The following is a 26,678-nucleotide window of genomic DNA, read 5'->3' as shown; positions in this document are numbered from 1 at the left end:
ATCATGATATATCAGCTGACTCCCTTCCATCAATCAGCAGATCCATCAGTTGATTGGGCTGATTGAGATGAGCAATAGCTCGTAGCTGGGATGTGTGCGGTGATTGACATCATGTCCTACCTGAACTAACACTATGTTCAATTAACCTTAATGTGGGGCAGAATCACAACTTTTTTTGCAATTTTACTTGCACCCACAATTTAATTGCCCCCCCCCCCCCCCCCCCCCCCGAAAAAATGCCAGTAAACATTGCAACATTCTTTGCAAATTTTTAGAAAAACCGACATGAAATCAGGCTTTTCGGGCCTTTTGAGGAGCTGACTAGGGTTGCAACTGTATTTTCCTGATAGGAACATTGATGGTTATCATACTGTGTACATTAGTTTATCTGTGATATTGGAAAAAAAAAATGTAACTAAACAGATAATCTCAATTTTATTTTAGTTATTTGCAAAAGGGAGACTTTTTACACGTAATCCCTTAAAAAATCATTTCAAGTTTCAAAAATACTACTAAAATGTTTGTTCAACCAAAAATAACCCTTCCATTTTAAGTCCTTTAAGGGTCATTCAGACTGACAATAACTGCTATATTTTCTGAGACGGTTATCGTACTGTGAAAATCTCATACCATTGCAACCCTATAGAGCTGACTCTCATCCCAGCTGCTTTACAACTCAGCTTACTGTCAGAAGCTCTTCATCTGCAAAAAGCAGTGATGCCATATTGAGATCACCATACTGGACACACTTTCCACAGGTCGACTGTGTCTACAGATTCATGAAAATCATGGAATTAGCATCAGTAGACACTCTCAGCACAGTCCAACACCTCCTCAGGATGCATTTGATTTGGACCAGAATATGCAAACACAACTCTCACTTTGGTTACTGTGAGCCATTCAGTAGTGTGCAACAGCCCCAGCATCCCACACTGTTACCTCACAAGATACAATGGAGGACATGTAGACTATATAGGCAAACTCTTGTGACCCCTCTGGTACCTGTAAACTGGAAAATATTATAAAAAAAAGTGGTTATTTCCTGCACATTAACAGCATGTAAGCAGCTACATTTTGGTTGGTTTGTGCAGGGGTCTGTCTTTTCTTCATTACATTTATGTTGGATCTCTCAGGTGTTTAGGTTGTTTAGGCTGTTCTTTGTTTTTATACTTTGTACTGTAATACTCTGCACCTTTCTTCGACAGTTTTTGCACAATTCTGCATAAACTACCACTAACAAATGCATAGCTCTTTCATTTTAATGTAGAAATATAGCACATATTTTTTAAAATATTTTTCACGTTTTTATTATAACTTTATTAATCCTATATTTATGTCCCCTGATTTTTGCTATATACACATATATATATATATATATATATATATATATATTTCATGTTTTTTTAAAAATATATATACTTTGTTTATGTTATGTCCTAATGCACCAAAGCAAATTTCTTTTATGTGAAAACCTACTTGACAATAAACAAGATCCTGATTCTGTTTTTATACATGTATTTAAGATGAGCATGAAAACAGATGGAAACATACTATATGTGATAACAGTGACATGCATTATTTCTCTGTGTTTCTAGGTGTTTTTTCAAAATCTGCTAAGCAGCACCATGTTATCATGCATGACAGAAACAAACACTATCATATTCCATAATAAAAGCCATGATGCATCTTTGCTCGGAGCTCACCACGGTGAACATGCTGATGCAGATTTGAACGGTGGAATGGAGACAGTGGCAGCCAGAGGTTAAATTTAGCTCAGCAGCTTGGGGCAGAGAGGTGGTATGGGGGGGGTAGTGGTGGTGGGGGGTTTTCTCTGTCTAGTCACAGCAACAGCTGTGACACACTGTGTAGCGATTGACTTGACATTGACCTCCGGGGGCTGGCTGACGGCCCGGTCATCGTGATTTCTGTGTCTGGATGCTGTTTTCCGGCCACATGCACAGCACAGTGCAGAGAGGAAGAGAGAGCAGGGCTGGAAAAAGATCAACCCCACACCACTGCTGTAAAAGCCTGCCACAGATACATGTAGGTTCAAGTTTTTTATGCAGGTTTCAGAAAGACCAAGCTAACCTTGCTTCACCTGTCTTGCTCTGACGCATCCTGCTCTCTGGCTCCCTCTTATTCTGCAGAAACGCATTCAAGGCCAGCAGATAATTTGAACTGTGAGTCTGTCATACACATATTAAACAAAAAACAGAAAAGAAATACATTCTCTGAAAAAAAAGTTGATTCTTAGCCTTTTAAAATGGAGTGTTATGGCTTGAAAATGAATGCATTTCTTAAGTTATTAGCAACGCTGGACTGGATCTTTGCCCTATTTTCCCTTCTGAGCTTTTCTTACTGCATAATAGAATATCAACTGATCGAAAAAAAACTATATAAAATACAGTCTAAAACTGGCAAAATTTTGAGCTTGAAGGTTCATTGTAGTTGCAGGATAAGCAGTTTGAAAAAAGGGACCTTTTTTTCTGATGTTATAAGCAATGTCACATGACTACTATCCTCTGCTAAGAAGTTTTGGTAAAACCAGGCAACTGGACCATGACATTTTTGTCAAAGTTTGATTTAAATCCATAATTATTTGACACAGGTCGACACACATGAAGATGCTGCCTCTGTGCAGGCTTACATATACTCCTTTTCCACCCAAATTAGTGTGTGTACACACATTTTTTAAACACAGCAAAGCACGCTAAAAATAGGCTACAGACACCTTTCCTAATGCCAGCAGATTTAAGCCGGGTACACAGCTCTGCAGCAGACAAGCATACCTTTCTGGTTTTCTAGCTGGTGTGTCTTGTTTAACATCACGGATAGGCCGGTGTTGTGTCGAGGACTGTTTACCCATCAAAATGTGTTTCCCCTCCACCTAAACCTGACCCAAAACCTGAGGCCTATCATTAACCACCAAGGGGGGGCGCTACACATTAACAGGGGGGAAACACTATTTGATGGGGGACTGAATTTCAATACACTGCCCAAAAACAGGTTAGTAAACAGTAGAAAGCAGCATGGGGGCCAGTGAAAATGTGGTTACTTTGGTAAGTATATATATATAGGAGACTGATGGTATTTCGCGGTGGTGCGGCATTGCATCTTGCTGGCAAAGGGGCCACAAATAACTCACGTGGGTGTTGTATTTCCATCACTGCCATTGGATCCGGAGCGGATAAATAATACCTGTAACTACCGCAGAGTCATTTCGCCCGGGTGTGAATGCTGATTGTAACCTTTCCTATTACATTAAAAAGACAGATGTTAGCAGGTGTTAGTCGGATTTTGTGCAGTAAGAAAGGGGCTATAGACGCCATGGGAATGTGATAACTTATCTGTCCTTCACCTGACCAGACATTTGATGCCAACCTTTGGTACTGGACAGTTTTTGATACCTATGTTTGTTACTGGAGAAGCATATAGGTTTTATACCTACACCCAGCCCAAACAGCCATCCAGTACTACAGAGCAGTGATACTCACAATGAAAATAACGTGAATTACACTGGGATTTTTTTTTTGTTCTATCAATGTAAGAAGGTGCCAGAGTGTAAAAAAAAAATAAGAATAGTATTTATTTATTTATTTTTTTTAAAACACTGGAGGATCCTTTCGGTAAAGCAAGTTGAGTATCCATGCCACAGAGGCGTCTGAGTCCATAGCTAAAGGTTCAGTTCAAGAAAAATGACATTTAGTTTCTTCTTATATCTTAAACTGTGAATTGATTTATTTGTTGAATTCTATTTTTGAATTCAGTAGTACTAAATCATCATGACAGATTTATATTTATGTGGCACTGATCTCCTTCTGTAACACTCTGTGCCACTCCAAACACCCTCAGTGAGGAAGTATTTTTAGTCCTCTCACTTTCATGACGGTGACATCACTCGCAGTGCCTCCAGGGCTCAGAGTGCTGACTCAACCATGAAGAACCTGAACAGTTTGTGTATGCACACTCTGACCCTCTCTCCCCGTGCTGAGAGCAGGAGGCTGATTGGCTGCCTTCCAGACATGCAGCCAACCACGCAGCAGTGTTGTTATGCAGAGCAGAGTGAGAAGACCTCTGGTAGGCTGTCGGAGGATTAGTTCCCCCTCTGTTATGTCAACACTGGGACCAGATTGAAGCCTAAATGGATTTTCCATGATACAGACATCACTCCTAAACTTTGTGCTGCTTAATGCAGATTCTGAACGCATGTTTGGGTTGGACAGTTCTACTGTAGAGAGCTACTCGCTGATACAGTTTGACTTATTACAGATGTTTATGTTTAAACCTTTTAGGGTTGTCAAAACTGTCACTGCTGCATTTAAGTATGCCTCCTGTTTTTGGGTGTGCATGTGCATTGTTATAGGTGTCTGACTGTGTGTAAATCTTAGTAAATGCAATGTAAATGGATGTGCATGCAAATGCATATGTGCCAATGGTAATCAAAAAAATCATATTCTTTTTAGCCATAGAGATGGCAGTGGTTTGGTGTGTCCACCTCTTTGATCATGATACATTTGACAACTATTGGATAGATTGCCATGAAATGTGGCCCAGACATTCCTGGTCCCCAAAGGATGAATCCCAGAGACTTTGTGACCCTCCTACTTACCACTACCATTAGAGCAACATTTACACTTGCTCAACACTGCAGTTCATGACAAGATAGCTAAAACTAATGACCAAATGTCACAAGCTAACCATATTCATCACTGTTGTTACCATGAAACATAGCCTTGTAAAAGGATAGCATTAGCATGTGCTAACTGTTGATGCTTAACATGCTAACACTAACATTGTTATGTAGTGGTAAAATACACATCTACATTGCTGTTGTTAACATTAGCATGCAAACATGCTGAGCAGAATGGCTGAGCCTGAGTAAGAAGCTAAGGCTGATGACAGATGAGTTGAACCTGAGATGTCCTAAAATGGCTACCGTAGAGAGGATAAACCCTTCAGAGGAACAATAGCCTATGGCCTTTCTTTGAGCAACAGCATCAGGAAAACCCTCTCATTCTCTCCTCATTATTCATCAGAACAGCAAAGTTGCCTTTTAATTATTTACCTACCCATCGAACAATAAACCTGCACAAATAAAACCAAAAAACAAACAAGTGAAAAAAAGGCGTAATGGCCTTTGCAGGTTGAGCCCGTTTTTTTCAGCCCAAACTGTATGTCTAAAAGTAATAACCACCTCACGTTGTTTCAGTCACATTTGCACACTGAATCCAAACTTTAGTCAGTCATTGAAGTTTTGGGAACAGGGTGGATTTTCTGTGTGTTTCGCATCCATCAGAAGCCTTTAGAGAGCAGTTTGACCAAGAATCAGGGAAGAAAATATGGCAGCGGGACACATCTGTGACAAGACAGAGGAACAGGTCGCACAGTATCCTTTCATAACTCAAATAGCTCACTTTCAACAGGTCAGATAGTATTCAGGTGGATGATGATGAGGAGGAGGAGGAGGAGGAGGAGGAGGATGTGGACCTGCACAGACACAGAGAGAGACAGTGTAGAAACAGAGACGGAGAACAGCTCAGCCCCTTCGTGTAGCTTTGGTGCCAAATGGAAGACACAGGGAGAAAGAGTGGCGACAGATAAATAACTCCAGTGGAGAGAAGCAAGAGAGGAAATGTGTCTTTCCATTTTGTCTTGCATTGTAAATTTTCACAAGGCATAGAGCAAAAAAAAAAAACACATTGGACTCAGTGTGCAGGGTTTTTTGCATTTTTGGGATTTTTTCAGATGATGGATTAAAAAAACACATCCGAAAAAAAACACACACAGTGTGCAAAGGCCTTGATTCTTAAAGCACATGCAAAGGGTCAACTGTGCTGCCAAGCAAATAGCATCTCGGTGCTCCTGTGCTATTTGAAATGTTTTTTAATTGGGTAATATGCACACATTAGGTCAACAGTCTTTATGCAAATGAACCTCACTACAAAAACAGTCCAATTCACAAAGATTACTGTGAATAGCCACACACACTTACAGTGAAATTATTAGCTTCTTTGGATAGTTGGTGCTAACTGAAGCACATTTATAAGAGGTGTCACACCCAGACTTAGGGACCAACAGAAGTTAGCTTTGGAAGTGGGTGTCACTGAGGCTACAGAATTAATTTTTTGACAGGAAAGTTCAGTTGAACACTTTCTACTTGTATTGTGTGCATGCATATTTTAACACTGTGTGTGTTTGTGTCTGCAGGGCAGGCAGGGTGGGGTGGAGATTGACCCGTGGGAAGATGCTGACTACAGTATCTACAAAGTCATCGACCGCTTCGGCTTCATGCAGTAAGACTGGGATTGTTTTCCTTTTCACACTGGGGACAGCAGTCCTTCCAGTTGGTGGATCCATGTGGTGATCAGTGATGGTTTGTGTCTTTTACTTTTTTCCAGCGAAGACGAGCTGCCAGCCCCGACTGCACATGAAGAAAAGGTAAAGAAAGAAACAACACAAAGCTCTAGAGCTAATGGTCATAAAAAAAACTCTGTTCAGTGAGCAGAGATGGAAGTCAACTGCATTTAAAGTAGAGCAGCAGCAGTAGGTTGCCAGCAATGTATGTGCTCACCTGCTCCTCTCTCCTTCCCAGAGGAAGCAGCTTGAGATAGAGAGGGCGGAGAAGTGGCTGAAGATGGTGAAGAAGTGGGACAAATACAAAAACAGCGACAGGGTGAGTAACAGGCCACACGTGCCAGACCAAACACGCCTGATAATTCTGATTTAAATTGGCTTCACTGCTGGAGAGTTGCTGACAAGTATGTAAAGTGGGGGTTGGTTTCCATGTGGTCAGTGAGACCTGTAACTATTAGGTCACACAATGAATCACAACAATACTGTTGGTGTTGAGTCCAATTACAGTTCACTGAATTCCTACATGCTCACTCATTCTAATGTAACCTCTAAAATATGAGGCAAACTAGAGGATATTTGGAAAGGAAACCTCCACCCACACTCAATAGTTCTCTCAATCTCACTCAAAAACATGACTATTCTTACATTATAAATTATTATCACTGTCTAATACATTAAACTAATATTTCTCAAATTAGCTCCTTTCAAAGTATACATAAACCCTATGCAATGTGAATTAGTTGCTTGTGACAAGCCCACAGTGGAATACCAACTCTGCAGCTCTGTAGAGCTCTTAAGCCTGTTTAGGCTGCTAGATTTGGTTTTGTTTCAATCTCAGCAGCACTCTCACTTCCAACAGTAGCAGGCAGCTTATTTTCAACACAGCAGCCGCCCTCTGGGTTTAGCTCGGATAAACTGACTGAACACTACCTGAAAGTGGAGCATTTAGCAGCTAAAGAGCCCGATATCTTTCACAGGAAACAGAGCTATAAGGAGAATTAGATGTATATTTTTCTAATGATCGTGTGTGTGTGTGTGTGTGTGTGTGTGTGTGTGTGTTGTAGATGAGTATATCAGCATTTTGGTGAGCTGGACAGTCAGAGGACACAGATCAGGGATAAGTCATCCAGAAACTATAGATTGACGGGGACAAAATAGAAAAATAATATTTTCTTCAATGATCTATTGAACCAGTTTCTCCTCCATTGTTTACCAACTGTAAACATGTTGCAGTGACCATCACAGAAGGCCTGCGTCTCAAATCATCTGATTGGACAATGGGAAAAGAGTGGAGATGATGTGGGGCACTTTTCTGCTCTACTTTTTTCAACTTGAGTTCAGAGCACTCCGGCACAAATGCTAGTTGCTTAGAGCGCAGAAACGCGAGGTGCAAGCAAAAAGCTTCAGTCTTTTTAAAAACAATTGCAAAAAGCCGCCCCCAGCTGCTAAAACACTTTCTGCGTGATTGGGGCTTTATTCAGTGTTTTTAAGGGTTTAAAATACTGGGTCCATTTGTTTTGGAGAGGAGGGGAGCTCTGCTCGTAATTTAGCCCCTGGTAAAAACCTCCTGAATGTCTGGATCTTAAGTTGTCAGAGAAAAAAGGTGAGCAGTGACTTGATCCAAGTTTGACACACACATACACATACAAACCTGCTCATCTGTATGCTCATTGAATATGTTTCAAATGTGAAAAAGTTTTGCTTTGTTGCTGTGAATAGTGTCGTAGGCGAACCGTAGGCGGTTAAACTTTCCGGTGACTCACACTTCACAGCATCAGCTCTCTCAAAGACCTCTTGGCTTTTTTATTCACTCAGTTTTTATGTCTTCTCCTGCTCTCTGCTGTCAGATGGTGAAACGGGTGTACAAGGGCATCCCCCTGCAGCTCAGAGGCCGGGCCTGGGCTCTGATGCTGGATGTGGAGAGAGCGAAAACGGAGAACGAAGGCAAATATGAGGTGTGAACTCCATAATGTCAAACAGCCTGTACAAAGTTTGTGAAATGAATCTCTGAGTCTCTTTGAAAATACAAATAATGTTCTCTGTGCATAAAAAAATGTCTGTTGTATTCATGCACACTCCAAACATTTTTTAAACTATTAGCTTTAAACACTAAGCCTCCCTGTGGATAAATGTGGAATGAGCTACTAAAAAAGCTACATTTCCGTCACTTTCGCCAGGACTATATGTCTCTGATTAGCTTGCCTGGCAGATGGGCACTTAAACCTCACATCTGAACTGACATGTATTTAACCTTCCACCCATCACAACACTAGCCAGATTAACAATATATACAGACAGACCTGGCTTTTCACCAAAGTGGACTGGATTATGTTAGTGAGAGGAAAATAAACACAGGGAGATGTGATGGAGATTAGGAAATTATAAAATCAACATGTTTTGATATTTTATACACGTTTTAGCACATTATTCAGTTTTTTTTATCTAAGGTAAAATAAAAATACACTAATGCTCTAAATTTAGAGGTGCATCAATTTATTACCCAATATCACAAAATAAAGATTACTTTATGTTATATCAAATTATTTTGATACGTGTGAGACTTAAAGGAATACTTTACTTAATACGTGTATAGATCAGTTACTCACCCTGTCTTACACTGAATTTGTGAAGAAAACACAAATCTCGCATGCCTCCATGGTGACCGAAGAATCTGAAAACTGAGAAAATTCTTGATGAACTGCAGTAAAAGCGGTCCACTTGTAACAACAGCAAAACTATATCAAAACATCTGTTTACAGACTCTCACACAATGTAATCCAAGTCTCATTTATGCAGTTGTATGCTCTGTACAGACAGTGTATTTCAACACGGAACTGAATTAAAAGTGAAAGTTATCTATACTCATTTCAAAACCAGACTCCATTGACAAAAACAATAATTTAACCTGAACATGGAGGCTGCTTGTTTACTGCTGCCATGATCAGTTAGTTTTCTTTTTTGCCTTTAATCGATAGGAAAGCAAGGTGTGGGGTGGGTAGAGAGGGAGGGAGCAACATGCAGCAAGGGGCCACTGGCTGGAATTGAACCTGGGCCGCTGTGGCAACAGCCTTGTACATGGGGTGCCTGCTCTATCCACTAAGCCACTGATGCCCTGGCAATTTGGATCAAGTAAAGTCACAAAATAAAACAAACTTCTTTTAAGTCTGTAATTAAAATTTAATGAGGTACATTATTTTTGAGTCACTAGCTCTTGTGACTGTGTGAGCCGTCCTTGTTGACTTAGCTCTTTGTTTCCACTCAGACAATGAAGGAGCAGGCCAGACTGTACTCATCTGAGATCAAACAGATCGACCTGGACATCAACAGGACCTTTCGAAACCATATCATGTTCATGGATCGCTTTGGAGTCAAGTAGGTTTCACAGTGTACAGATGCAAAGCACTTTTCAGTCTGATTTTCCATCTTTAATTGATTACCATTAAAGATCTCAATCACTCTACTGAAAACATGTTTGTTTCTTGACTGCTTTGCTTTGACATCAGTGAGGTTTAACTCATAAGGAATTAAAAGAGAGCAGATCAATTGTCATAGTTCTGGAATGTCATGTTGGGTGTCCACATAATTTTGGCCACATTTTGTATATCACAGTGCTCATTTCCAGGTCGCAGAGTTCACCAGTTTGAATTTAAAAACACAAACTGTTCCACATCTGTGGTGGAGACTTTGATTCTGTGACCTCAGTGTGAACTGAGTGTGAGAGAGGTGGGCAGGCTGTGTTCTGGATGGCGTTGGGTTTGTGTGGAATCTGATCCCGTCACAGAGTGATGTCACTGACAGTTTAATAGACCACAGGCCTGTTCGGGAGCGGCAGTGGAAAGTCTTGGGCAGCAAAATGTTTCAATATTTAACAGGAGTGCAGCGGCCCTGCAGAAATGAACCTTTTTATAGAGACAGAGAGTAGCGTCTGTGCTGTAGAGCTGTGTTCTCTGTTTCTGTTCTTTATGTTGTATGTGTTCAGTGCTCTCTGTGTCTGTTTCCTTTGGGTTCGCTGTGTTCCCTACACACTTTGAAGTCTGTGTTTTGTTGTCTTTTCTTTCCTGCTTTCTGTTTTTTTCTGTAATCTTTGACTTCTACATGCTCTGTTCTATTTTTTGTTTTGAGTTCTCTATCTTCTGTTTTCTCTATGTTCTTTGTGTTCTCTCTGTCATTTTCTTACTCCCTACTTTGTGTTCTTTGTCTTCTGTTTATCCTGTTCTGTGTTCTTCTAATCATTCCATTGTCTTTACGTTCTTTGTCTTCTCTGTCTTCTTCTCTTTTTTCCTCTGTGTTTTTTGTTCTCTGGGTTCTGTTTTCTGTTATTTGTGTTTTATATGTTATGTTTTTTTTCTCTCTAATTTATATTATTTATGTTTTTTTATGCCTGTGCACCGGCAATAGCCGCGGCCGGAGGCATTATGTTTTCGGGTTGTCCGTCCGTCCATACGTGCGTCTGTCCTTCATTTGCATATGCATCCTTCCCATTCTCGTGAACGTGATATTCCAAGAAAACTTTCAAGAAATTTATTTTAATATGGCACACATGTCCAATTGGACTCAATGATGAACTGATTAGATTTTGTTGGTCATAGGGCAAATCCAAGGTCATTATGACCCTGTTTGTCTCATTCTTGTGAATTGAATGTGGTATCTGAAGAACACCTTGAGGGATTTTTTTTTTTTTTTTAATTTGGCACAAACGTCCACTTGGACTCAACGACAAACTGATTACATTTTGTTGACCAAAGATCAAGGTCACTGTGCTTTTGTATTTTGCCTCATTGACATATACACAATATCTCAAGAGCACCTTAGGAGATTTATTTTTTTTAATTTGGCACCAGCATCTGCTTTGATTCAAGGATGAAATGATTAGAATTTGATGTCAGAGGTTTTCTGACACTTTTCTGGCTATTATTCAAATTCATATCTCAGGAACAGAAGGGAAGGAGAGACATTTAGTCAGATACTGAATTGGTGACTCTAATCTTGGGTGTCCACCTTGAAACTGTGCTGACTGTAAAGATCTTCTGTGCATCCATCACAGACATGGATGTAAACTGTAACTACAACTTGATGAGTTCACGAAGGCATACAACCACAAGGCAGTAATTCTGGTTTCTCTGTGTTTTGAAGTGTCTGTGTTGTGTGTTCTTCATGTTGTGTTTTTCTGCGTTTCATCTTCATTTTGTCTCACAGGGCCACTGTGTTTCAGATAGTTTGTCTGTTTGTAACACTGTCCAGTTTAAACAGTGCAGAGTGACACCTCATGTGGACAGGAGGACACAGTCTCTGGCTGTATCTGAATCTTTTCACATATTTACCATTTACCATTCAATACACAGGGAATCCTGTATACAATAGAAGACTATATACTAAACCCAGTTTTTACTTTTACTTATACATGTTGTATTGTCACAACACATTATGGTTGTTAGCGTTTAGTAACCATAGAACATTATGCACTACTTTTTATTTTTCACTGTGGGATAATATCCCACTATAAAGTCCACTGTGTGTGTTTAATAATTCTCTATAGACATGTGGACGACAATTAAATGGCAGACACATGGGCCAAACTGGACACAAATATGTGTCTCATCATTCCAGAATTTTGTGAATAAGTCACGCTAACTCACTCTCAACTCTTTCTTCTTCTCTCATCTTGTTTCCTTGTCATTCTCTCTTCTCTACAGGCAGCAGTCTCTTTTCCATGTTCTTTCTGCATACTCGGTCTACAACACAGTAAGTAGCTGTTATTCCTTCATCACAGAAAACACTGAAATACCAGTTTAATTTGATTTAACTGATAAAAATCTGGATTCTATTCTGAGTTTTCTTTTCCTTAGCCGAGCAGAGACTTTATGTGCTTGTTTCCCGCGAGTAGCTCATTCTGTAGACAGTGTTCAGCTCAGTGTAGACAATCAAAGCCTGCTGATACAGTGCTCTTACTGTATGTATCCAATTACCAGCCTGCTTTCAGAGACTGCAGGCAGGACTTTATTATCATGGCACTTTGAAATCAACAGCTGGTGGCAAACAAATCGCATGGAAGTGGAGAGAACAGGGTTTCTACTGGAGGTGGCTTTAAAATCATGCTGGTTATAATTTTCAGCTATTGAAAGGTTCTACATATGAGATTCTGAACATTATTATGTCACCAAACTAGTATTTGCTATATAGTGGAGTGATGGTATCCTGAGCAAAGAATGACATCACACTCCTTCTGTGTGTGTTGCAATCAGAGCTTTTCTGTTCTTTGCTTTGGTAGCCGAGCCAGCTGCCCACACACAGTAGTGCATTTGAGTCCCTGCTTTGAAACTATTGATCCTCCCCACACTTGTAAAGAGAATTAGGGCTCATTTATGCTTAATGCTAGTTATGGAGATGGATGGAGCCTTCTGTGTGTACTCTGCGTTCATTTTGTCAGTATTTGTGCACGTTTTCTGAAAGCTTACGGATATGGATAAAATGGAGCAGCACTGCTGGAGATCATGTAGGCAGTGTAACATAGTTCAAGGGAGATACGGTCGTAGGAGATGACGAAGAAATACAAATAATAGTGGAATGGAATGACTTGGTAACACAGTGAAAAAAATTATCTGTCCACATGTTGGGATGTGGACAGATGTGGACAGCCATGTAACAACCATGTATATTTGTTGTTCATGTTCTGTGTCAACTTAAGCCTGTTACATGCATTGTCTGTTTTCAAAATACACTGCCGTTTTCACAGGAAATGCACAGTTTACATTTTAAGATAAAAGCACTAACACAGTGAATTGCCATTTTTTTTTACTTTCATCAGCAAGTGCACATGGTTACTATTTGCCTACACGCTGTGTGTGGTTGAGTTTAGGCAACAAAAGCAGTTTGAGTTTTGGCAAAAATAACAGGGTTTGGCTTTACATTCATACAGGAAGCGAACACCGGCCTCCCAGGTGAAAGTTGATGATTGTTGGACCCATCCGCTACCCCCCCACCCGCCCTTCTCAGACTTTCACAGAGTTAGCATTCGTTGTTGTCCCAGCATGTTTCCCCCGACACTGCTGTTAAACAATAAGAGACTTGACTCTGCCCTCTAGTGCCATCTATTGGCTGTATCTATGACATCATAAAAGACAAATGGATGTATGAGGGCAGTGATGTTTACAATGCTTGAAAATGACATATCTATTTTCATACGTAAAGGGAGTATAAATGAGCCTTAAGAGAGTGACCCTCTGCACAGCAAGATGGCAGAGCGCAGTTCAAAGCTCTCAGCTGAAGAGTGAAATATACTGCATTGCTAGTGGTCTAAAATCATCAAACTTTAGCTACCTTGAGCTTATTTTACTTGGCATTAGCAGGACAGCCAGTCAGCTTAAAGTTACATAGATTTCATTCGACAGGTCAAAGTAATATCCCCTTACTAAGCTGAAAATTGTACTGTTACTAAAATCTGTACTCTGCACCCTAAGTTAATATTCCAACCAACTAAACAATAGCCAAGATGTACATCCTCTTGTCTGCCTATTTTAGAGTATTTGTCACTTCTTATTCTTTCACTCAGAGATTTTTTTTCACCTGTAATATTTTCAGCTAGATGACCTATATGTGTGTACAATCAGAAACCACTAAAAGTTTATCAATAGAGAATAGAGAAGTTTATCATCCAACCTTTCAGGAAAACCACGATCATCCTAATACACGCGCCCCAACAAAACAAACAAACAAACAAACAAACAAACAACAAAACCAGCCTGAAAATGGAGAAAATCTGAAACAATTGCATAATAGTCTGTGGAGCACAGGCGAGTAGTTGTTGGACCCTTATCAGAGCTGGCCATTGCTACGCTATGATTGGCCAGGCTGCGTTTGAGGGGCAGGAATCAGCAACAACATCCATATTTTGAAGCATTGTCAACTGTCATGGCTACATAGAAGTCTGGACAGACATGGATGTAAATGGTTAGTGCAACTTGACTGGTTTATGGAGGCATACAGCTGTGAGGTGGTAATTCCAGTTAATCTCGTTGTGTGTTCAGGGGTCGCTTTCTCTCTCTCTTTGTTTTGGTTATGCTGGTGCTCTAGTGCAGCATGTAGTGAATCTAAATCTTTTATAAAGAGCCTTTAACTGAGAACCAAGAAAACTGTACCATCACGCAACATCAATAATATTGGTTCAGGCCTGGGGTGAGGTGGTTTATAAAAACATGATACTTTTAGTCTGTCCCCAACTTGAAAAGCTGCTACAAAGGATAATAACACAGACTCTCCACCAGGAATTTGTAGAGGTGATGAGTCACTGAGATTCTAATACATCTCATCTTGTGATCAATGTACAATAGTCAGCACTCATTAGAAATATAACATTGGTTGTCAGGAAACACTGTCAAGCTCAGCTTACATCAGTTGATCTCAAACAACCCAATTAACTGATGGATCAGCTGATTGATGAAAGACAGTCAGCTGATAGATCACATGATTCCTTTCTGTGCAACCATTTGGCAGATTTCATTCAGGGCACCCTATTTAAACTGCTCTGGTCTGCCTACTGTTGCTGCTTTCTCTACAAGCTGCTTTGTAACCAACCTCCACCCCAGCTCCTCCTCTTCATGTTATGCCTGACTTGTCAATGTCATTTCTGTTTGTCATTGATGCTGCTCTGTTCTGTTACTGCGGGGGCTTTGCTGCTGCTCTCCTTGCCTTAGGCTTTCCATGTAGGTGCATGGAAGGGCAGTGAGGTTTGCTCTCTCGGCCTCAGGCTGTCTTTGTATGCATGTGGAAGGGCAGAGAGGTGTGCTTTCTCCACCTTAGGTTTTCTGCACAGGCCTGAAGAGAGACACAGAGGCCCCAGAGCAGAGTTATTACCATATATAATACTGCAAATGGAAATAAAGTTTTCTTTTACTAAAATGGTCATGACTGAACTTAGATTGTTCATCTTTTTTTAAACAACTTGAAATGTCAGTACATTTAAACCCAACTACCCCTTTAAAAATACTTGTTTTTCATTACACAAAACAAAAACAACACTTCCTGTATGTAGCAAACATTAGCATCACCCTATGCTATGTACATGGTGATATAGGAAGTTGCACAGCATGCAGAGTAATTCACAGAGGTTTCCACAGTTACATTACCACAGTCCCTCTTTTGTGGACGACAGAGAAACAGAGCTTTGCTGTGAATAGGGATGTCCACTCTGTACATTTTATTTCCATGAGATAACTAAAGGTTACTGATCCTGTGCCACACTGTGTCAACTCACAGCCAGTTCAGTCAGGAGTAAAACAGTTCTGCAGCAGTGGAAAAAGCCCAAGTGGGCTTGTCTTTCATTTTATCCTGTTGCCTGCAGGAGGTGAGCTACTGCCAAGGGATGAGTCAGATCGCTGCCCTGCTGCTGATGTACATGAACGAGGAAGACGCCTTCTGGGCGCTGTCACAGCTGCTGACCAATCAGAAACATGCTATGCATGGTAAGACGTCACAGTCAACTGATCTAACCATGAAAATAAAGGCATGTTTTCGGGACAAAGTGCTACTAAGAAAAATAAATAAATAAATGTTGAAGTCATTTTTTTCTCTCAGGGAAGTGTAACTGATTACAGGCAGCTTGTCGAGCATGAGTTGGACTCCTATTAAGTGGGATTAAGAAGTGCCTCTCTGCCCTCTCCTCTCTTTCCTCTGAAGGATTTTTTGTTCCCGGATTTCCCAAACTTCAGCGATTCCAGGCACATCATGATCAGATTATTTCCAAACTCATCCCCAAGCTAAAGAAACATCTGGTGAGGACACAGTCACACGAGAGTTTCATAACACACCATCAGGGCAAAGAAACAACAATGTAGCAAGGATTCAAATTTGGGGTGACATTAAAGTGATTCACTGGCAGTTTGATGCCTTGTAGATATTTGCTGATTCTTTCTCATTTTATCAACACCTCTCTGTCTCTTTCTCTGCAGGACAGAGAGCAGATGTCTGCAGGGATTTACAGCACGAAATGGTTCCTGCAGTGTTTCATTGACAGGGTGAGGAACCTACTTGATTGATGTATTCTATCTTCATCCACTTCCCATCTGTCACTGTGTGTCTCACCTCCAGTTAATAACACAATTACATCACATTTAAAGTATACAATTGGATGGACGCCCAGAGCAGCTTGTCAGGCTGGTCATCTTACTTCATTATCTGAAGATAACAGTGCTAAACTTTAAAGTGTTTGATTAAAATAAATCTGATGTTTTGATGATATCTGCACCTGAGACAATGGGTTTAAGTATTTCTTCTTTACCAATAACATGTTGTTTACATGGGTCTGCGTGTGTACATGTTGTATTAACATAAAGTTGGAAAAGAGTTAACCTATACTTAACGACAGCAAAACATCCGTTTACAAACTCTTACACAACTCTTGATATATAATCCGAGTCTCATTTATACAGTTGTATGCTTAGTACTTCCCAAACACATCAGTTTTTGTGAAAACATTAATGTTTAAAACACTAGAATTCCTTCAGTGTTTGTTGTTCAGGAGGTTTTTTCTGGGAGCTAATTTATCTGCAGAGGTCTCTTCCTCTCCAAAATAAACAGACCAGGTGATAAAAACTGGTAAAAAAAAACACTAACAAAAGCAGTTTTAAGTTACAAATCAGCGTATCTCTGATGCTGTTTGGCATCTCGGTAGATGGGCAGCTCACCCACCATATGCTATCGTATGCTCACCTTTTTCTGATTCATACATTCAGGAAGTTTTTTACAATAAGTCAAATTATTATCATTTCCTCTCCAAAACAAACGCGACTGGTGATTTAAGTTGGTAAAACCACTGAATAAAGCAGTTTTATATTAAAAATATGTGCATCTCTGACATTTTTTGGCACGCCGATGCGGGCGGCTCGTCCACCATTTGCCAATGTGTGCTCACCTTTTTTTCTACAATAACTTCCAGAAGATCAGGAGGTTTTTACCAGGATCCAAATTATCCAGAGGTCTCTTCCTCACCAAAACATATAGACTTAATGATTTAAACTGGTAAAAATACTGACTGAAGTAGTGTCACATTACAAACTGGTGTAACTCCAATGCTACTTGTTGCTGATGGGCTTTTAACTACAGTGGCCAAAGGGAAAATGGCCCCATCTAGAGCCAATGCTTGATTTGTCCATTCTGGGCAACTATAGAAACATGGTGGTGCAATATAGCAGTCTCCATAACTAAGGACCCAATTCACAACAATTCATTCTAAGCTAACAAAAACACAATGATTCTTATTTTAGTGTGATAATACAATAAAGAAAACATACATATTATATTATATAACATTTCTGCCAATTTATCCCTCTAAATCCTATACACTGGACCTTTCAATGGTAAGGTTTTAGCAAAAAGGCAGAGGTTTGTGAAGTGCTGAGCATACGACTGGTTAAATGAGACTTGGAATATACAGCACGAGTTGTGTGATAGCTTGTAAACAAAAGTTTTTTTGTTTTTTTTAAATATATTTTTTGGGCTTTTTAGCCTTTAATGGATAAGACAGACAGACAAGTGTGAATTGGGGAGAGAGAGAGGGAGTGACATGCAGCAAAGGGAACCCGGGCTGCTGCGGCAGCAGCCTTGTACATGGAGTGCCTGCTCTACTACTAAGCCACCGGCGCCCCATAAACAAATGTTTTGATATAGTTTTGCTGCTATTAAACACAGCCCCCTGTGAGTCCAATTCATCAAGAATTTTCTAACGTTTTTGATTCTCCATTCACTGAAGAGGTATGTGTGTGGTTGTGCTGCTGCCGTGGTCCTGCCTGATGCCTCCTCCTGCTGTTATCATTAGTCATACTTCTACTGTTATTATACACATATGATTATTGACACACATGTATACTGCCAGATACTAATATATACTTTGAACATATTGTACCAAAATAGCCTGTAATGTTAATTATATTATTACTTTCATTATTGCTGTTGTAAGCTACTGTCATTACCGTCTGTCCTGCATCTCTGTCTCTGTCTCTGTTTTTGTCTCTGTCTCTCTGTCTGTCTCATTGTGTCATACGGATTACTGTTAATTTATTATGCTGATCTGTTCTGTACGACATCTATTGCACGTCTGTCCGTCCTGGAAGAGGGATCCCTCCTCAGTTGCTCTTCCTGAGGTTTCTGCCGTTTTTTTTCCCCGTTAAAGGGGTTTTTTTGGGGAGTTTTTCCTTATCCGCTGTGAGGGTCCAAAGGACAGAGGGATGTTGTATGCTGTAAAGCCCTGTGAGGCAAATTGTGACTTGCGATATTGGGCTTTATAAATAAAATTGATTGATTGATTGATATGGAAAGAACAACAGAATTTTCACAAATTTAACACAACTCAGGGTGAATAATTGATATACAAATGATCATTTTGTGGGTGAAGTATTCCTTTATAATCCTTATTTCTGTTGACTATTGCTTGAAAACCAATCTGATACATACAGTAGCTGTGATTTAACCAAAATCCAGATCATGAAAACACGTATACTGTTGCTGAAAAAAGGTTTCCTCAGAAAAACCAATTCTCTTTGTTATCATTGTACACTTTCAATTAGTCTGGATAACTGTTGAATAGATATTTAACATTAGCAGTACCTTCCACCACAAAGAAAAGATCCTGGCCTACACTGATGATTAATAGGTCATCTCTGGGATCCTAAAAACACAATAGCAAGTCATTACCAATAATTACTACAATTAATATGTCAAATTTCCTTTTAAAAATAATTTTACATGATGTCTGCATTATTTGATCTCAGGGATATTGCATTATAAGAGAGCATTAAGAACTGTTAAGTTAAACTGCTATTAGTCTCCTCCATGCATGCCCACAATCCTGTGGTGGTGGTCTGGCAGGATTGAGCCGCTGTCAGCACTTCACTGTCCCGCTGAGTCACTCAGCTTAGAGGGGCCTGTGGGCCTCTGAGGTCTGGGAAGGAACCAGACAAACCTCCTGACTCTGGCCAGGAGGAGAACTGCAGATATGTGAAACCGCTAGCATAAACAAATTCAAATAAGCTGCAGCCATACAGTGACCGGTTGTGTTTGTGTTCCTGCAGACGCCGTTCACACTGACTCTTCGACTGTGGGACATTTTCATTCTGGAGGGAGAGCGGCTGCTCACCGCTATGTCCTACACCATCCTGAAGATACACAAGAGTAAGGACATGACAAATAGTTCACCATGTGAAGATGAATCTTTATCCACTCAAGCTGTTTTTAGACCACAAACACATTGCTTAGCCCCTTTTATCTATTTCAACTTTTTAATATTTGACTGAAATAAAGAAATTTTGATGCTTTTCAGCTGTTGTTATGTTGCAAATCTGCAATTGCATGAATGCTGTCTAAACATAAGCAGCTGTTCAAATGAACTTTTTTCAAAATAAAACAATCTTAATTTTCCATCAGGAATGGTATGATTAATGAAAACATAATTATTACAAAGCTAAGCAAGAAGCATTTGAACTTGACACTTTCCAATAGTCTGTGCCACATACACATTTCAGTTGGTATCAAAAAGTATGAGGTTTGATAACTGGTTGTTGTTCTACACACCACCTCACAAAAATTAAAACATTCCTTACAGGAGAAAGAAGAGAAACATATGAGTGTGATTACACTGAATACATGAAAAACCCCTTTATGAGGCTTATCCTGGTTATTATCATTTTCAGGATATGTTGTTTACATGAGCACAGTGTTAGTTCTGGCAGGACTCAATGCCAAGCTCTGCTCACATCCCAGCTACATCAGTTGATCTCAAGCAGCCCAATCCACTGATGGATCAGCTGATTGATGAAAGGGAGTCAGCTGATAGATCACATGATTCCTTTCTGTGCAACCAAATGGCAAATGTCATTCAAGGCGCCCTATTTAAACTGCTTTGGCCTGCCTCATGTGGCTGCTTTCTCTGCAAGCCACTTTGCAACCCACCTCCACCCCAGCTCCTCCTTTTCGTGTTGTGTCTGACTTATCAGTGTCATTTCTATTTGTCACTTATGCTTGCTCTGTTCTGTTCCCGGGGGTCTTTGCTGCTGATCTCCCTGCCTTAGGCTTTCCATGTAGGCACATGGAAGGGTAGAGAGATTTGCTTTCCTGGCTCAGGCTTTTCTCGTTTGCACATGGAAGGACAGAGAGGTGTGGTCTCTGTGCCTTAAGGCATTTCACATAGGCACACGGAAGGGTGGAGAGTGCACACCTCTCCGCCTCAGGCTCTCTGCATAGGCCAAATGAAAGGCAGAGAGGCCCCCGCCAAATATAATACTTCATTGGAATATTTTTTTTTTTTTTTTTTTTTTTTTGACGAAAGTGGTCAAGACTGAAATTGGGTTATTCATATTCCCTGCATACATCCAGGTTTCTTTTGGAGTACTCCAGCTAGCATATATTCTGGTTTCTTATAAACAGAATATGGTGTTAACATGCTGAAAAACATAAATAGGATACTCCAAAATCCCAATCATAAATGGGTTATTCATGTCCATGTAAACGCACTCACTGATGACACTTAAAGTCCACACTAGAGATTGTTTGTATGGCTTAAACATATAAAGTGTGTGTGTGTGTGTGTGTGTGTGTGTGTGCAGAGCGGCTATTGAAGATGTCTCTGGAGGAACTCAGAGAGTTCCTGCAGGAGCGAATTGCTCAGACTTTCTTCTACAGCGACGACGTGATCATCGAGCAGCTTCAGGCCTCCATGACTGAACTGCGAAAGATGAAGCTGGACCTTCCTCCTCCAGGTACACAGCTGCACCGAAAGTACCTAATTTCCTACTGTCCTGTTTAGAATGACTGGAAAGAAATGGCTAGCCATGGCCACACACCCCTGGAAAAAATAATTGGGGGGTAATATTACTGTATTTGGGTGGCTGTGACACACTCATTCTTTAAGCTTTAAAGAAGGTAGTGGTATATTGTGAACCTAGACAACGTAAGGCATCTATTGGTACCAACTATTTCAGTATAGTGTGTCGGTGAAGGCGATAAATAATGCTACAAATTTAGGCTACATTATGGTAAGGGGACAGCTGGCATGGCCTTTATCAAAGGGTTCCCTTGAACTTTTACCTCAAGATATCTGAATGAAAATGGGCTCTGTGGGCACCCATGAGTCTAAGCTTGTTCCCAGTTAATGTTTTGTTCCTGACAATCAATGTACTCCTTCAAATAAAGCTGTATATTTGTCTTTTTAAGGAAAAGGACAACCAGCCTGTTTGAAGATTAATAAATCAACAAACATGTATGCATTACACATTACAACAGGATTGTCGTGGAACCCAAAATGTTAGCTGTATTAGTATTAGTATCAGTCTGTGCACAATGCCTTAGCTCTTCTATTGACATGGTTTTCAAGAAGCCTTTGTAGTTCAACAGCAAAAGCAAATTCTTAAAATTCAGTTATGGCTTTTGATTTTGGTGTGCCATCCCAAGATTTTCAGTGTCCCTGTCTGGCCACCCCTATGGGAAATTTCTGGTGGCACCACTGAAATTTTTGCAACTCATTCTACAAAATCTAAAAAGAACCACTAAGGCCAGTGCTTTATATTCTTTATGCACCTGTTTTGTTCTCAGGGAAGCCTGATGAGTTGCCTCGTAAGCAGCTGGGTCAGGAGCTGCCGGTGCTGTTGAGTCCAGTCCAGCCCTCCAGAGGGAAGCAGTCCTCAGCAAGCGGGTTCCCCAGAGCAGGTCTCAGCCTCCACATCATCTCCCACCAACCTGACTCCATATCCCCAGAGCAGAGCCCCTCCAAGGACCCCAAGGATCTCGATGTCGTGGACGAGGAGGAGGCCCCGCTGCCTTCCCCAGATCCCATCATCATCCACAGCCAGGCCCCGCTCACTCCCGATGGCTCCCCACTGACAGGGCCTCCGCCTTACCAGCCCCCAGGGAGTGAGGCAGTGGTCATAGAGGCTCACCCCTCACCACCAGATCAGGGAAGGGATGAAATGCAACCGCAGATTGCAGACGCACTTTCCCTAGCCTCCACAGACGACTCCTCTGTGGTCAATCGCTCAGCTGGCAACACCGACCAATCCTCCTGCAAGGTCCCACGGACTCTTTCAGCTCCTGTAGCCCAGGCGGCTTTGCCGGCTTCTGGACTGTCTCAGTCAGAGAGTTTGTCTGCAGCAGAGAGAGCTGAGGACAGTTACCTGGCCCAGCTGCTGGAGCAGGCCTCAGCTCTGCCCACCAACAGGAACCTGAACCAGGACTTGAGTGAAGCATCAGAGGAAACACAGCAGGCTCTGGACATTTAATGAAATGAGCACCAGTTTATTGATTATATGCCCTCTCCATTTCTTGGATTGTGTGTCAGTGGCATGGATTGGCTCTGCCTTTTTCAACTGTTTGGTACATTAAATGTTCTGTATGGGTCAAGCTCAGGCAGTTCAAACAGTTTGGTGGATGAGGATACTGTTAATGTTTTGGTGAAGAACTACAGAAGTAGGATTTATCAGTCAGAGTATAAATGTCAAGCAATAAGTGCTTAAAATACGTTATCAATTTAAGGAGCAGTATGAGTTTTAGTAATCTAATTTGTCGATTTTTAAGAGACAGAGATCTTTTGAGAAAACCATGAACTTCTTTCCTGAGTTTGTAAAATTAATTCAAACTCAGCAGAGCACTTTGTAATGACTGAAATGCAGTCTGAAGCTCTTGCACTGCTTGCACTATGGAAGGAGCATGCGGGTATATGACAGTGTCATCCACATATACGTGCATTTTTGCTTGAACGTCTTTACACAAATCATTTATAAAAATAGAAAACAAAATAGGCCCCAAGATGCAACCTGGGGGACACCTGTAGTTATCTCAAGAAATATGCATATGTGCACTGGGCTCTAACTAAACACTGGCAGCCACTCACATATAAAAATGATTCATGAAATTTGTCATGTGGGGTCTGTCCAATCACATTGGTTTATAATGCCTATAATAGTGCTGTATCTCATCTATATTGTGCAGTATTGTGCAGTTAGCAATAATGTTGCAACCCCACACTGAATCCTGGAGGGACAGCATGTGTTCTTTTCATCCAGCATAAGTTCAGTCACAAAAATGCAATCACTGCGCATTCACAAATAATTTCTCCTAACATAGGTTGTCTCTGCCTGAGTGCCATCTCCTACTGCTGCTGATAGGTTAAACACCTCTGGAGCTCTCCCCAACATCAACAGAGATGGACGTGATTTCCTCTTGAAGAGATAGTTTGGATTTTTGAGGTGGGGCTGTATGAGGTACTTAACCAGAGTCTGTGTATTACATGCAGTAGATGTCAGTCAGCACACCCCCAGTTTGAAAAGCAGGCTGGAGTCAAACGTAGAAGCTAGGCAATTTACAGCTGTGAAGGGGTCAGCAACAAATCTATTTTAGCCACCTAAAAAAAAGTCCCACCTAAAAAATTATTATCAGTTTAAGCATATGCTATATTGACAGTATTTTCACCACTTGACCTTTCCGTTAGACAGCCCATTTTCACAAGGAAGCTGCCAACAGCCACCAGGCTCATTTGAGAAAAACAGTAATTTTAGCTTGCTGGACACAGAAGCTGCCAGTCCACTGCTGCTTCGAACAATTAGTTAGTTTGTGTTATTGTGTGACTTTGTTAAATATAGACTAACTTTTTAACTAATGCCAAAGTCACACAATAACACATACAAACTAACTGATTGAGGCTACAGTAGATCAGCAGCTCCTGTGTTCAGCAATGTTTAGGTACTGTTTTTCTCAACAGAGTCTGGCTTCGAAGAGAGCAATACAAGGGCTCAATTTTCCCAGTGAAACCACTTGTCTGACATTAAAGTAAAACTGAACATTTTGTTGCTGCCCCCCATCCACAGCAGTACATAGCCTAGCTTCAGACTCCAGCCTGCTTCTCCAAACTAGGGGCGTGGTGACTGACATCTACTCAATGTAATGTATTGTCTATGGATAAGTGTTCCATACAGTCCCTTCCAAAGATCTGAAATATCCCTTAAGATAATGTTTCAGCTTCTAGGCACAAAAGTAGGATTGCATGTGTCACTAGGAATTTGTGGCAAGTAAGGACTGATTTTCTACTGTGAGATGCTCAATACATATGGACCCAGTTTGTCTTCCGTTGCTCTGCAGGAGCTTTGTCAAGTCTAAAAAAAAAAAAACCCTGATGATGTCATGCTGATGTCATCATAGTTGTCTCGAATCGAGTTTAGAGACTACAAATCTCTAACAGAAGTCTTAGTCACAAACTGGGGATGTAGAGTTTAACAGATGTGTGTAGTTTCCAAGCAGGGAGGGGCTAATATAAGATGCTATTGAGTTGACTTGATGGGAAATGTCGGATCTAAAGGTTCTGGAGCTTGACCCAAACTAGGGATTAAAGTTTGGCCATTCTGTTTTTAACCTGTCTTTCACAAACCCGCAGCTTCATGAAGGTGGAATACTCTCTAGTGCAGACAAAATGAATGTGTTTTAAATCTCAAAAATATCGGTATTGGATGAAAGAAAATAGAAATTATCAAATTACTTTAACAAAATACTTTTAACACTAGCTAAAACTCTGACCTGTGCAGAGCAAATGTACCTCACATTGTTACCTTCCACGGCACAACAATCCCTTCAAGAACACTCCTCTCTTGCTTTTGATGCACACCACGTTATTTTTATTTTGAGAAATTGTGCTCATTTCCCAGGGACCTGATTCTCACAGGAGAAGTAGGATGATAAGGAGACACAGCTACACTGACTGACTGACTGACTGACTGACTGACTGTCAAGACACCTCTGGAGTATTCAAAATCACATGCACACTGTTTCCTGTTTGGCTGAAAAAGTCTGAATTACCTGGATAGTGACTTTGATGGAGTTTTACTGCTGCAGAGAGGAGTCTGAAAGCATACAGAAATCTCTGAGGCATCACCCTTTACAATAAAATAAACATTTTTGTAGTTTTGTAACGTTTCGTCAGAGAACATGTTGCTCAGTCAGCCTTTGTAATATGTTTGCTAGCAGAGTTACAGTTTTATTTTTTGTACCAATGTCTTGATGCCTTATTTGGATCAGCTTCAGTTCTTCTGTGGACGTTGTTGATGTTGAACCGTGCACAACAACAGAGGAAGTGAGGTCATTTGACACAGCACGAGGACAAAAAACAACTTTCAGGTGTTAGACTGAACACGAAACCTCTGACATGGTGAGCTGGCTCACTGTTATGATTGTACACATTGAAACCTATTAAGCTCATTAGCTCAAATAAGTGGTTTTCTAGCTCAGTAATTTATTGTTTTATCTTCTTAGAAAGACATCCAGGTCATTTCACTGCTCTTGTGCTCAATCTTCTCAAGAACTGGAATATTTGCTGCATTTCCACTGAGCTCCTTGAACAGTGAAAATACCCTTTTGTTTTTTAATCCTACAGAAGAGGATCTGGAATGGATTTAGACTTGTCAGATAGATTTTAATAGCTTTGTGTTTGTACAGTATTGTAGAACCAGTGGGTAAGAAGAGTTAAAGCCAGTTTTCCCATCTGACGGTAGAAAAAACATTTCTTCAGCTTTAGTGCTTAGAAATAGTGAAAGGTTGACATCTTGTGGTTGCTTTAGGTTAGGCATGACTCTATTTAGATCTAGCACAGAGGAGTAGAAGTGTTTTAGAAAGACTTTTGAACATTTAGAATTAATCCAAATGACAACAGATTCGATTGGAAATATTTTAAGTTTTGCAATTTAATGCCATTATTTTGAATTTTGTGAACATACTGTGGCTATTAATGACATTTGACTGTATTTCAAACTAAATATGGTTTAAATAGGCTAATTGTGTATAAAAGTAGCCACAGTTGAACCAATGGACCAATGTGCAGGAAGTTTTCTTTAGCTTCTTTGGAGGTTGGGGTCTTAAAATTAGGTGAAGTTACAGTATAGTACTATGTCATTGTTGTGCACTTCAGGTCAGATTGTGGAGATAAAACAAAGTGTTTGAGTCTTGGCTTGAGATTTGTTGTCTACATTGAAACCTACAGCACCTTTTGTTATAAGACATTGATGAAACCCTGGAGCTGAAAAAAAAAATACAACTTTTATCTTCCTTGATTGTCTGTGTGTTTACTGTCTGTCTGTTGGAGTGCAGATCAAGGTGAGTGTGTCCAGTGGTGGGTAGTATGCTGAAAATCTATACTCAGGTAAAAGTCCAATTACTCCTATAAAAAATGACTCAAGTAAAAGTGAAAATTACTGTTGGAGTGGAGAGGAGTAAACATGAAGTTCTACAAACTGACAGGTAACTTGTTGATTGGACAGTTTTGGCGTTTGCCATCCTGCATCATCGGGACTCCGGTGGGGAAT

The 26,678-nt window shown here is 40.5% G+C and overlaps 1 protein-coding gene across 1 annotated transcript in view; it reads left to right on the top strand.

The window, feature by feature from the left end:
* The window catches only part of LOC126407501 (USP6 N-terminal-like protein), a 49,685-nt gene extending 23,266 nt beyond the window's left edge, over positions 1–26,419 (top strand). The window contains exons 3-14 of the mRNA XM_050072484.1: positions 6,208–6,293; positions 6,399–6,438; positions 6,593–6,673; positions 8,202–8,309; positions 9,617–9,726; positions 12,048–12,096; positions 15,692–15,812; positions 16,027–16,121; positions 16,299–16,364; positions 19,416–19,515; positions 20,946–21,098; positions 21,931–26,419. Of these exons, the coding sequence (XP_049928441.1) occupies positions 6,208–6,293; positions 6,399–6,438; positions 6,593–6,673; positions 8,202–8,309; positions 9,617–9,726; positions 12,048–12,096; positions 15,692–15,812; positions 16,027–16,121; positions 16,299–16,364; positions 19,416–19,515; positions 20,946–21,098; positions 21,931–22,613 (1,692 nt within the window). The 3' untranslated portion in view covers positions 22,614–26,419. The remainder of the gene's footprint in view (positions 1–6,207; positions 6,294–6,398; positions 6,439–6,592; positions 6,674–8,201; positions 8,310–9,616; positions 9,727–12,047; positions 12,097–15,691; positions 15,813–16,026; positions 16,122–16,298; positions 16,365–19,415; positions 19,516–20,945; positions 21,099–21,930) is intronic.
* Positions 26,420–26,678: the final 259 nt, after the last annotated feature.

Source organism: Epinephelus moara, chromosome 1 (genome assembly GCF_006386435.1).
Source record: "Epinephelus moara isolate mb chromosome 1, YSFRI_EMoa_1.0, whole genome shotgun sequence".
Taxonomy (NCBI): Eukaryota; Metazoa; Chordata; class Actinopteri; order Perciformes; family Serranidae; genus Epinephelus; species Epinephelus moara.
This window is presented reverse-complemented; position numbering and strand designations above follow the sequence as displayed.